This window comes from Alexandromys fortis, unplaced genomic scaffold (assembly GCF_014885135.2).
Source record: "Alexandromys fortis isolate MF-2015 unplaced genomic scaffold, M_Fortis_MF-2015_v1.1 scaffold_3, whole genome shotgun sequence".
Classification (NCBI taxonomy): domain Eukaryota; kingdom Metazoa; phylum Chordata; class Mammalia; order Rodentia; family Cricetidae; genus Alexandromys; species Alexandromys fortis.
The window spans coordinates 14,568,363-14,581,037 of NW_026067909.1; the positions used below are offsets into that span (position 1 = coordinate 14,568,363).

Consider the following 12,675-nt stretch of genomic DNA (forward strand, 5'->3'; position numbering starts at 1 on the left):
CTTCAGAGCCAGTTAGCTGCTAAGCTCTCTGCATGTGTTAGTCCTCGAGATTCTCTCTCTCTCTCTCTCTCTCTCTTTTTCCGAGGCAGGGATTAAAGGCCTGCGCCACCATCGCCCTGCTGCTTGAGGCAATTTCTGATTGGTCATTTTACAGATGAGGTTTTGGCCTAGAATTTTCCCAAGGTGTGATAAAGTCAGGCTGGGATTCCTAGCAGTCCCACCCTAGGATCTAGGTGGGTGGGCTTTTCCCTACCTAGTATAGTATAGGTAAAGATACTCTGAAGCAAGAATCAGGACACAAATAACAAGTGATATCATTTTAATTGTTACACTTATCAATGGGATGAATAAAATGACCAGGGAAGGGCAGGGTAGGGTGTTGGCCCTGGCCGGATGGTCCCAAGAACCCCTAGGTCCTGTAGGTACAGCTCAGAATAGCCACAAGGTGGCGCCAGACCAGACTCCACAGACCCTACTCAGCATGCAAACCCAGGATTGGCCTTAGGGAGTCTATTAATGGTTCCAGAGCTAAGGGTCTGGGAACCTTCTTTCTCAGTTCAGGATTCTTAGGTCCAGGAGCCAGGCCTCTGTGGAGCCCATCTGTGGAGGTATGGTTCTACCGGCTCAGCCTGGGGACTAGGTCCAGCCCAGTCAACGGAGCAGGTCAGCTCCCGGGTCTTTCTCCAGCTGAGGGACATGGGAGGTAAGGTGGGTTCCAAACTAGTCAGGAGATGAGGCAAAATCTCTGGGTAATCCGCCGCCAGAAGTTACGACTCGGACTGCTGAGCGCCACATTAACTGCTTCCTGGAAGACGGCTTCCACGTTGTCATGGAGCCGAGCTGAACACTCAAGGTAGGTCACTGCTCCCACAGACCTTGCCATATCGTGGCCCTGCCAGAGAAAAATAGGAGCTACTATGAGTTGCGGGTACAGGGTGGAACTCACATTTGGTGTCCTTGCAGCCCTTCTGGCCATCCGGGAGTCTGGAGGACAACAGTGGGAAGTGGGGCTTTTCTAGGACACCCACAGTGGACAATAACCTGTGTGTTGCAGGGAAGGTTAATAACATGGACCCCAGGGGCCCCATTTGTGCTATATATATATTCTATTCATCCTTTTCCTGACAGAAGCTTCTAGAAAGTGTCCTGCTTTCTGCTTCCAAGTGCCAGCAGTTCCTGACACCCCCCAAGACCATCGAGAGTGCTACACACCTGGCACAGTGGAGCAGTATCTTGAGTTCCCTCCCCCAAGTCCTCTGGCCCAAGGGCTAGCTTCCTACCCTGTGGTAGGTCACGGGCTCCAACCCATTCTTCCGCAGCTTGTTCACCAGCACCTTGTCCTTGCGCAGATCTGTCTTGCAGCCCACGACGATGATGGGCACTCCCTTACAGAAGTGTGTCACCTCTGGGTACCACTGCGGGGGGAGAGTTACAAGTGAGCCACTCTCCATCCACCACCCTGTCCTAGGGAAGGGGCTACCGGAGGCCTCAACGACACCAGTATCAGCTCCTTTAGAGCGGTCTACACTAGACCCAGGACCTGCCCTTCTGCCCTCCTTCTGTCCCCTAGCTGCTCTGGCTCCCTGGGTGACCTCCTCAGGTCCTTTGGATGCACCCTACCTAACTGGCCAGCTCCATACTCCCCGCAGGGGACCCACAGATTCCAGTTACCATAGGCCTGTGACTCCTCCCTATCCCAGGCTGCTCCTCATCCTGGGGAAGTAGGGACTCAGTTTTCCGCTTGCTCTGGTCCAGCGTCTCTCCACCCATCAGCAAACCCTGGAGTCTACCCACTGTGGCACCGTACCATAGGCACCACTGTTCTTCCCTGTCCTCATGCCTGGAACAAAGTCGGTCCAGAGATGTGCTCAGCCCTTGACTTGTCACTTTAATAGAAAGTGATTCAATCCAGGAATGACAGTATCTTGACTCTGTATGGTTGCCATGAAGGTAAATTAACAGTGCCCATTACATGGCCAGTCTCTCTCTCTCTCAATCTCTCTCTCTCTCTTTCTGAGACAGGGTTTCTCTGTAAAACAGTCCTGGCTGTCTGAAACCAGGCTGGCCTTGAACTCACAGAGATCCACTTGCCTGTGCCTCCCAAGTGCTGGGATTAAAGGCATGCAAGTTCTTAATAAATGTTGTTGCTGCCTTTGCTAATGCTGTCACTGCCCAATGTATTGCTTCTGTGGAGGTCTTGGCAAGCAGTGGCTGAGGCGCTGTGCCATGGCTGGGCAGAGGAAAACAAAATACTGCCTCTTTGACCCTTGAGGGGAGCTGTGAGAACCCCTCTTGATCCTGGGCATCATGAGAGGCTGCTGACTATCAGCAGAGGACATGGAGTGGAGTGCCGACAGCTGCTAGAACTGGACTTTATAGTTCACGTGACCTCCAGCAGGCCCAGGCTAGGGAGGCAGCCTGAGTCGCCCAGCATTGTCAGCAGAATCAGAAGGAAAAGACCCAGTGTCTAGGCTGCACTGAGGGCAGGCAAGGAGCCACTGGAGTGAGCCAGAGGACTGGCCCTGCTACCACATTTCTATGTAACCCCAGGCAAGATGCTGCCCCGTTCTGGACCTCACATTATCTATGGATGTATCAAACCCAGCAGACTCATCAAGGGCCTGCCAAGCCTTTTTGTTTATTTTTGTTTTTAGACAGGGTTTTATTATGAACTACAAGAACTCACTATGTAGATGAAGCTAGCCTCAAACTCCTAGAGATTTGCCTGCCTCTGTTCCTGGGTGCTGAGATTAAGGACATGAGCCACCATGCCTGGCACTTGAAAATTTCTTGTTCTTTATGTGTGTGTGGATGCTTTGTCTGTATAACACATGTATGCTGTGCCTGGGGAGGCCAGAAGAGGGTATTAGATCCTCTGGAACAGGGTTTCTCTGTGTAGCTCTGGCTGTTCTAGAACTCACTCTGTAGACCAGGCTGGCCTGGAACTCACAGAGATCCACCGGCCTCTGCCTCTTGAATGCTGGGATTAAAGGCATGCGCCACCACTGCCCAGCTTTTTGTTTGTTTGTTTTTGAGACAGACTCTCACTGTGTTCCCAAATGGTCTGGAACTCACTATGTAGACCAGGCTGGCCTTACACTCAGAGATCTGCTGGCCTCTGCCTCCCTACTGCTGGGATTAATGGCATGCACCACCACTGCCCAGCTCAGTATGCCCTCTTCACCACTGAGCCATCTGTCTAGCCCCAGGCCTGCCAAACTTTGACAGCTGACAGAGCAAAGGGTGATGGGCAGTGGCCTGGGTGTTGAAGTGACACATCCCTCACTCCATCACCTACCCTGTTGGAGACATTGTCAAAGCTGTTTGGACTGGTCACATCGAAGCAGAGGAGCAAGACATTGGCATCGGGGTAGAACAAGGGTCGGAGGCGGTCATAGTCATCTTGTCCTAGGCAAAGGAGAGGAGTCACTCTCTAGTCCTCCTGCCTGCTCTCAGCACCTCCCCAACATCAGGGAGGGAATTTAGCAGACCAGGGATTTTAGGGGGTGGAGTCAAGTTTTGTGCATCATGTGGGTGGCTCTTACTTGGCTTGCCTGTGAGATGTGGCAGCCTTGGCCTGGAGAAGCCATCCCTGGAAGACCCTGTTCAAGGAGTGAGCCTGAGGCAGAGGCCAGGCTTAGGAATCCACTTTGTCCTTGCTTGTGCAGTGAGAGTGGGGACAGATGTGACCCCAACAGAGAGGTCTTAGCAGGTGGACTATCAGGGGCTGCTGGGTCTCCTTGACTTTAGTTAACCAACCCATGTATGGGCAAGGCCAGGAGTAGGAGGGCACAGACCAAGATTAGGGGGTCTGAGAGAAGCTAAATTCAGGGTACAAAGCTTGGGAACCAGGACCAGCCTATCTCTTGAAGCTGCCTTGGGTTGGAGAAGTGGGCACATACAGGTGGAGGGTTCAGGTTCCGGGGGCCCCTCCTAATGCCAGTGCCTATTCACCAGGGCTCCCCTTCTCTTTCCTGCCCCCAGAGCCCCCCACCTACCTGCTGTGTCCCAGATTTGAAGGTGCACAGGTTTACCCTGCATTTGCAGAGTGACATTATAGCGCTCAAACACTGTGGGGCTGTAGCTCTGAAGAAGAAAGACGACAGTTAGGAAGCTTTTGAGGGATTTGGAGCAAAGCAGACCCCTGGGAATGTGTAACCCCTCATTGTGCTTGTTTCTGAGAAGGTTCCCAGTGTCACAGTGACCAGCCTTCGGGGAAGGTTTAGAGCCGGTGCCAGGAAGGTCCCCATCTTCCCTGGCCTTGTTTTCCTTGATTATAAACGGGAAGATGATGCCCCTGTGGTAGGGGTAGACTATTGCCACAAGGAGTCAGTGAAATGTCCAGACAGAGTGCTCGGCTCAGTCTGCTGCAAAACCAGACCCCACACATGCTGGCTACTGGCATTACCTTTGTCCCGTGCCCACTTCTGAGCTTTTGCGTGTGCGTGCACCTCTTTCTGGGAAGATATTAACCTATACCTGCTTCTTCCCTTGTGCACCCATACGTTCATCCAGCAAACATCAGCACTTTGTCCAAGCCTAGTTCTGGGCACCAAGGAGCCTAGACTAACTAAAGAAGACTCGGTCTGGCTTGCGGAGCTCAGTCTCTCAGTTATTTGGGGTCTACTTTGATAGGCTCTCATAAAACCCAGGCTGGTTTTGAACTTCTGATTCTTCTGCTCACAGCCCCTGTTTCAGGATCAAAGGTATGCAACATCCTGCCACCCCTTGACTTGGGGTCTTCTTAGCTTAGACTGCCCCAAACTCATGGCAATCCTCTTGCCTCAGCCTCTTGAGTACTGGGATTACAAGCAAGCACCCCCAGGTTTGCTCTCTCTTCCTGCTGCCTGCGGGTCCTGATGTAGAACTCTCAGCTACTTCTCCAGCATGGTGCCTGTGCTGCCATGTTCCCTGCCATGCGGATAATGCACTAAACCTCTGCAAGCCCTAAACTAACTAAACTGCAAGCAAGCCCCCAGTTAAATGCTTTCTTTGGTAAGAGTTGCCTCGGCCATGGTGTCTCTTCACAGCAAAAGAACAGTGGCTAGGGAGGCTCCTTTTACAATTTCTATTCATTCATTCATTCATTCATTTTGAGACGGTCTCTCTACATATCCCTGGAACTCACTATGCAAATCCACCTGCCTCTGCCTCTCAAGTGCTGGAATTAACATAACCGGTTCCTTCTTTATTTTAAAAAGGGTTTTATGTGTGTGAGTGTTTTGCCTACATGAATGAATGTGCACATGTGTGCCACATGCCCATGAGGTCAGAAGAAAGCAGAAGGTCCCCTGGGACTAGAGTTACTGACAGATGTGAGCCACCATGTGGTTTGGAGTCTCAGCAAGAGCATCAGGTCCTGAGTCATCTCTCTAGCCCCCTTTTTGAGCTTTCCAGACATGGTCCCATTGTGTGACCCTAACTATAGGCCTGGAACTTGCCTATAGTTAGGGTAGATCAGGTTGGCCTTGAACTCACAGGGATTAAAGGTGAGTACCATGACGCCTGCCTCCCCCCCCCCCCCCCCCCTCTGGTTGGTTCTTTTTGAGATGGGGTCTTGCTGTGTAGCCCAGTTTCACTTAGAACCTAATGAGCCTCTGGTTTTCCTCCTGAATGCCAGAGTTGGAGACATATATCACCATGTGAGCCTCTTCTCAATTCTCAGAATCCTAACAGAGTCCTCTCACACACTCCCTGTCTCAGTTTGCCTTTCCTGACCCCCCCCTGACGTGTCCTCTCTTGAATGGGTTACCCAGGGCACAGTGTCTGTGCTGGCTAGTCTTATGTCACTTGACATACAAACTAGAGTTATCTGAGAAGAGGGAGCCTCAGTTGAGAAGATCCTCCATAAGATCCAGCCGTCAGGCATTCATTTCCTTTCCTTTCTCTCTCCTCCCGCCCCCCCCCCCCCAGGGTCTCACTGTGTAGCCTTGGCTATCCTTGAACTCATTTGATAGACCAGGCTGGCTTTGAACTCAGAGTTTGCCTGCCTCTGCCTCCCAAGTGCTGGGATCAAGGAGGTACTCCACCACTGTCCTGCAAGAGCAACATGGACTCTTAACCCCTGAGCCATCTCTAGTCCTGTTATTATTTTTCTAGGACAGAGTCTAACTTTGTATTTGAGGCTAGCCCGATGGGATTACAGGTGTACACTGCTGTGCTCAGCATAACTCTTGGGGTGTGTATGTAGGGAGGATTGGGGTTTTGTGGGGGTTTTGTTTTTTGAGGTAGGGTCTTCTATAGTCTTTAGGGTACCCTAGGCTCACTGTGTACCTGAGATGACCTTGAACTCTCCCCATGTCTACTTCCCAACTGATAGTGTTGCAGGTATGCAGTACCATACCCGGCTGTTTTGCAGCTTTGTTTCTTCTGTCTTTTTGACAATGTGTGTACACATGTCCTGGAATAGACGTCAGAGGACGATCCACAAAGGTTGATCCTGTCCTCTCACCATGTGGAAGACCTAGGGATTAATCTTGGGTCATCAGGCTCGATGGTTGGAACCTGTACCCTCTGAGCCATATCTCCAGCCCCGTGCTTTCGGAGACAAGGTCTCACTCTAGTTTAGGCTAGTCTCAAACTCAGTGTGATCCTCCTGTCTCCAGGTGGTGGCGCACACGCCTTTAATTCCAGCTCTCAGAGAGAGAGAGAGAGAGAGAGAGAGAGAGAGAGAGAGAGAGAGAGAGAGAGAGAGAGAGAGAGGCAAGCAGATCTCTGTGAGTTCGAGGTCAGCCTGGTCTCTACAGCCAGGGCTACATAGAGAAATCTTGTCTGGAAAAAACAAGGGAAGTGGGGGGGTGCTGCTTACTGACTTGCTTCCCATGGCTTGTGTGCACCACTATGCCTGGCTCCCCATGGCTCCTGCCTCCCCATGGCTTCTGCCTCCGGGTTCCTGCCCTGATTAAGTTTCTATCCTGACTTCCTTTAATGATGAGCAGTGATATGGAAGTGTAAGCTAAACCCTTTCCTCCTCGACTTGTTTTTTGGCCATGGTGTTTTGTTGCAGCCATAGAAACCCTGACTAAGACAGCCCCCTACCCCAACCCAGGCCTGTCCCTGGGCACTGGGGCTCCCCTCTCTTTCCTGCCCCTCCCAAAGCCCCAGATTTGGAGTGCACCCTCTCTACAATGGCTGAAAAGTGGACCTGACAGGTCTGATAGCTAGATGCAAAGCTAGAGGCCTGAGCCACAGGCAATGGAGTATGCCAAGCCGCTACATCTGGAGCCTTTGGCTATGAGTAGCCCTGGACCTCCTGGTCTTGTTACTGTTTTATTATTTGAACCAGGGTCTCACATAGCCTAGGAACACCTTGAACTTATAATCCTCTTGTTTTTACCTCCTGAATGCGGCAAACATAGACAGGCAGGCACCACACCTGGTTTATGTGATGGTGGGGATTGAATCCAGGACTTCATGTATGCCAGGTGGGCACACTACCAACTGAGCTCTTTGCTTGATTTTAATTACATTTATTTATTTTGGGAGGGGCACACATGCCAGAGTAGCCATGAGAAGTCGTGGGGGCTGGAGAGATGGCTCAGCTGTTAAAGGCTAGGCTCACAACCAAAAATATAAGAGAGGTCAGGGAGCAGGAATCTGTGATCTCCTGTTATGTGGGTGCTGGGGATGGAACTCAGGTTGTCAGGGTTGGTGAGCCATCTCCCCCTCCCTCCCCTCAGACAGATTCTCACTGTGTAGCCCAGGATGGCCTGGAACTTACTGCAGTTTTTCTACCTCGGCCTCTGAGTGCTAGGGTGACAGGCATGAGCCACCATTCCAGGTTTAACTTCCTATAAGGACCCCTTAAGCTTCTATCACTTGGCCAGGGCTGACTGGTAGGGTCACAGTGTGGAGATCCCTAGTCTCTTCCTTTCCCGTGTCGGGCAGGGTCTTTACCTGCCTATGACTCAGCAGGACTTCATGCCTGTCTTTCTTATGGCCAGATTGCCTGCCAGTCCTCTGAGTCAGGCCCTGGTCAGCTGGGAGGGGCAGTCACAGTGATGGGTCAGTATGTTCTCTAGGGCACCCGGGAGGCCATGCAGTAGAGGGCAATCGGCGAAGTCAGCATGGACAGTCTGCCACTTCCTATAGCAATAGAAGTGGACAGGGACAGACAAGGGCCCAAGCTGCCTTCCCATCCCCGTTTGCAGGCTTAGGGCCCTCTTCCCTTCAGCATTTTTCCTGTAGGAGGGAAAGAGAGCGAGGACAGCACTGACTTTGAGATCAGATGAGCTTGGTTTAGGACCCAGCTCTGACAACCACCAGCTGTGTGGCCTTGGGTCTGCACCATCACTGGTTAGGAGAAACAGTGTCACCTTGGGATGCAAAGGGAAGGCCTGGTCCAGCATGGATGGTCACTACTCACCTGGTTGGCAGTATCTATACCAGCCCTATCGATCCCTCTTGCTGTACCCTTTCCTGTCCCCAACTGCAGCCTCTGGCCTCTGCCCTAGAGCAAGAACCTGTCACTATGGCACCACTGACCTCTGCATCTGAGACCGCAATGTGGTCACTCACATACCAGCTGAGGGCTCTCCTGATCTGAGCGTCAGGATGGCCCCACAGGCCAGTGCTTCACAAAGTGTGAAGAAGGCCCCAGCCCACTACTCCCTAAGGCTCTTTTCTGAGACTCGGACAGACAACCTCCGTAGTCCTCAAGAGGTTCTGAGGAAAGTGACTTGCCTAGGGTCATGCACTAGGTGGGCTAGGCAGAAGCAGAGCAGGGGCTGTTGGTCTTCATGGACTACACCAGTCAGCCACCTTCCTCTTCTGAGGTCACCAGTTCTTGCTCCTGACGTCAGACAGACCAGACAAGGGCTGAAAAGGGCTCTGTCGTCTCCGTCACTGAGAAGTGTCACCGCCCCACCCCTTACTTGGGAATGTTACTTTATCTATACCTTTAGTGGTGTTCTTTGACCCCCTCCAGGCAGAAGTGCTTAATCTTATCTGTTCAGTTTTGCTCAGCCAGAGACCCAAGGCCTGGCCTAGGCTGACCCAGGGCAGAGGTGACTCAGCCCCGGGCTTGTCCTCCTGGGGTTCACAGACAGGTGACTATCACAGAAGGAGAACAGGGTTCCCCAGGTGGACCCCTATGGAGACTGGAGCAGAGTGAGAAGGACTTCCAACTTGGCTAGTTCTGCACAACGGGGTGTTTTCTCCCCACCTCCTGGCTACTAGGAATGTTTGCTTTCTCGGTGCCAACTGAGGCTTTCTGGAGATTGATGCCTCTCCCTGCCCCATAAGCTCTATTGTGCCCCTTCTGCCTTGAACTTGGGCTCCAGCCAGTGAGGGTCACAGAGGCCGCTCCACGTTTCCAGCGTGTTCTCTTCTCTGCCCTTTGCTGCAAGCGGAAAGCCTGAGAGGTGGACCCTAAGCCTCCAGGCTGCTGGCGCCCTGGCTTTTAGGGCTGCCTGAGGCAGGAGCGGCTGAAGCTGGGCCAAGAGACAGCAGTGATGGCTTCAGAGGTCACGGAGTGCCCTGGGGTGCTCAGGGCAGGGGACCTGAGCTCCATATCAGAGCCATGGTCCCCTCGAAAGGCACTACCCATAATCACAGCACTTGGGAGGTGGAGGCAAGATTAGGAGGAATAGCCTGGACTACTTGAGACCTCATCTCAAGAAACAAGCCAGCACTCAGGAGGCAGAGGCAGGTGAATCTCTGAGTTCGAGGCCAGCCTGGTCTACAGATAGAGTTCCAGGATGGCCGGGGTTACATACACAGAGAAACCCTGTCTCAGAAAAACAAAACAAAATAAAAAACAATATATAATGCTGGGATTCCACGTAAGTGGTGTTACACACCTGTAATCCCAGCACTATGACAGCAGAGGCAGGAGAATCATTGATTTGAGTTGAACCTGGGCTACACGTGGAGACTGTCTCAAAAACTAAACAAAACTAACTTGATAACTTACTAAAACTAACTAAAGGAGCCCTCTCTCAGGTCAGGGACCTCCCAGATGGAGGGAGAATAAGGACAAATGGTACACACACACACACACATACACACACACACACACACACACATACACACACACACACATACACACACACATATACACACACACACATACATGCCTACTCTGTTCTTTTGTCACTCCAAATGTGTCCTGTAAAACATACATAGTTCATGGGCTTTTAGGTGTTTCCATATGAAATTAGCATGACCCCTGCAGTCAGCGTCCATCTGGAGTGTCTGAGCCCTCTCTCTTTAGGTGCCTTCCTCTGATCCCCCGGCTGTCACAACGGCCAGGTTTCCATGGGCGGCACCTAGAGACCTGGAAACTATCTCCTCAGCTTAAAAAAAAAAAAAAAAAACTTGTGTAATTGGTCAAAGGAGGTGATGTCAGCTTTGCAATCCACAAAACCAAAGGCTCTGAGCTGGGTATAGTGGCACATACAAGTAATCCCAGCAACCCTCAGGGCAAGAGACAGGAGGCCTCAAGGCCTACACAGTGGCATCCTGTCTCAAGAATAAAACAGAAACCACTAAGGGCCCAAAACATAAAAACCAACAGCTCACTGGTGTAGAGTGCCAAGCAAGCCCTGCTGGCACCTTTGCCAGGGCAGCTTCTCAGACTCCGGCATTAGACTGCCCAGCTCTGCAGTCCCAGAGGCTGGAAGGACACAGGGACAGGAAGGGAAACGGACATGCTGCTGGAGGCAGACTCATGGAGGCACAGAACGTGGGTTCAGCCACTGTCCTGGTCACTGGACAGCCAGTGAGCTTGTCCTGCAGGAGTCACAGTGGCAAGCCCAGAGAGCCAAGCCTTACCCCGGTACCGCTGAGCTGTCCATCAGCCTTCTGCCTCACCTTCCCAACTCCCTTCCCTCCCATGACGCTGCTCTGAGAAACTGAGGCTTAGAGTCAAAGCAAGTCAGCGGGCGAACAGGGCTCTTCAGAGAAAGGTCTAGGTTTCCTATCTTCCTCTCTACCGGGAAAAGCAGGATCTGAACCACAGTGGCCGGGGTTGGAGAAGAGCTGTGTCTCCCAAGGGACATCATTTATCAACTTTCCTGAGTCCTTGCATGCAGACTGGGAGCTGAGCTCCTCACCTCTATCCACTCACTCGTCTGAACTCAGGTAGGGACTGCCAGTCCTATCGTGCAGTTAAGGAAACAGGCACAGAGAGGGTAAGGAACTTGCCTAAAGGCACACAGCTGTAAGAGGCAAAGGCTTGGTTTGACTGCAGCCAGTCTGGCTCCAAAGTCCTCACTCTCTCTTAGCCAAGTTGTGACACTGCTCTCCTAGGATTTGCTGTTTCCCCAGGTGGCCTAATTCAGTCCCTGGGACACCCCTCCCCTGGGGCACCCTTCCCCCTAAGAGCCATTAGTCTCACTTCGCCCCTACAGGCTAAATCTGAAACACTCTGCCTTCGACCCCAGGCTCTCTTGGGACATCTCCCTCTTTCTCCTCCTCACCCCACACACACTCAGGAGACTGGAGCTGGGTACTTTGAGGCAGCTCTTGGCAGACCCGCACATTGTCCCAGCGCGGGGACAGAGCAAGGCCAAGGATGAGGGCACTCACCTCTGGGAAGTTCCCGGCGGCGAAGACCATCATCAGCGACGTCTTCCCGCAGCCCCCGTCGCCCACCAGGACCACTTTGACCGAGCGCCCGCTTAGCGGCGCCTCCTCCCCCGCGGCCTGGGCCGCCTTCATCCCGAGCGGGCGGGCGGGCAGCCGTGCGCGGAGCAGCCGGTGGTGCGCGGCGGGCTGGCTGCGGCGGGCGCGGGGCTGGCCCGGCGGGACAGGAATGTGGAAGGGGCGGGGCGGCGGGAGGAAGTGGGAGCGGGGCGGCCCGGGCAGGAGGCGGCCCGGGGGGCGGGGGACACCCAGCTCAGGTGAGAGGCTCTGACCAGGATGGGGGCGCGGTAGCTGGCCAGGCGTGGAGCGCTCCCGGGGTACGGTCTCCTGACGTCCTAGCTGGCCATTCATGAAACACTTTTGGAGCACCTACTGTGGGGCGCAGTCACTGATGCCACAGGGGTGGGCGGAGACCTAAGCCTCCAGAGGGCACCCGGGGCTCCTGGGAGAAAAAAAATAAGTAGACAGGCAGTTGGAGAGGGGTTGGGGACAGGGAGGGAAGACGCACCTGGCCTGGCCCATCTGCCTGGGAGGGAGGTAGTCTTTTATGAGTGAATGAAATGAACGAATCTGAGTTTCTGTGCTTGGGGGCCTAACAATCCAGACCACCTTCAGGTGCAGGACAGATGAGAAGGGAATGGCCCGGACATGCCCTTGTGGGTTCCTGCAGGACCTCTTTGGCCAACACCAGAAATCTTCAATGAAGGCGAATCACTACCTGTCTCCCCCAGACAGGCAGGGATCTAGGGAAACTACGGAACCGTCCATCTGTAGCTCTCATAGCAGGCTCTGGCATATGGCTGACGCCATGAGTGGTTCTTAGTATAATACTTACGTTAAAATTTTATTTTTGTGTGAATGGGTTTTTATCTGAGTGTATGTCTGCATCACGGACATGCTTGGTGACCGCTGCCCTCCGAAGTCTTGGAACTCGAGTGACAGACAAATAGGAGCCACTATGTGGGGGAACATGAGTTCTCTGGCATAGCAGCCAATGCTCTTAACCTCTGGGCTATCTCTCCAGCTCCTTGGTAGAATATTTAATCAACACAAATGGTCCTTCGTTTCCAAGAATCTGGGGCCCCTGCG

General features: G+C 52.9%; 1 protein-coding gene across 2 annotated transcripts; it reads right to left on the reverse strand.

The window, feature by feature from the left end:
* Positions 1–302: 302 nt before the first annotated feature.
* On the reverse strand, positions 303–12,016 carry Rhod (ras homolog family member D). 2 transcript variants are annotated; one of them, XM_050136966.1, is made up of 5 exons: positions 11,530–11,988; positions 3,999–4,086; positions 3,299–3,408; positions 1,281–1,415; positions 303–892 (listed from the first exon to the last, which is right to left on the reverse strand). In XM_050136966.1, exons 1-5 carry the CDS (start codon positions 11,935–11,937, stop codon positions 725–727), a joined length of 909 nt encoding a protein of 302 aa, XP_049992923.1. In that variant the 5' UTR covers positions 11,938–11,988; the 3' UTR covers positions 303–724. The 2 variants fall into 2 exon arrangements, with proteins under 2 accessions (XP_049992923.1, XP_049992924.1); XM_050136967.1 differs by lacking the exon at positions 1,281–1,415 and having other exon boundaries at positions 11,530–12,016.
* Positions 12,017–12,675: the final 659 nt, after the last annotated feature.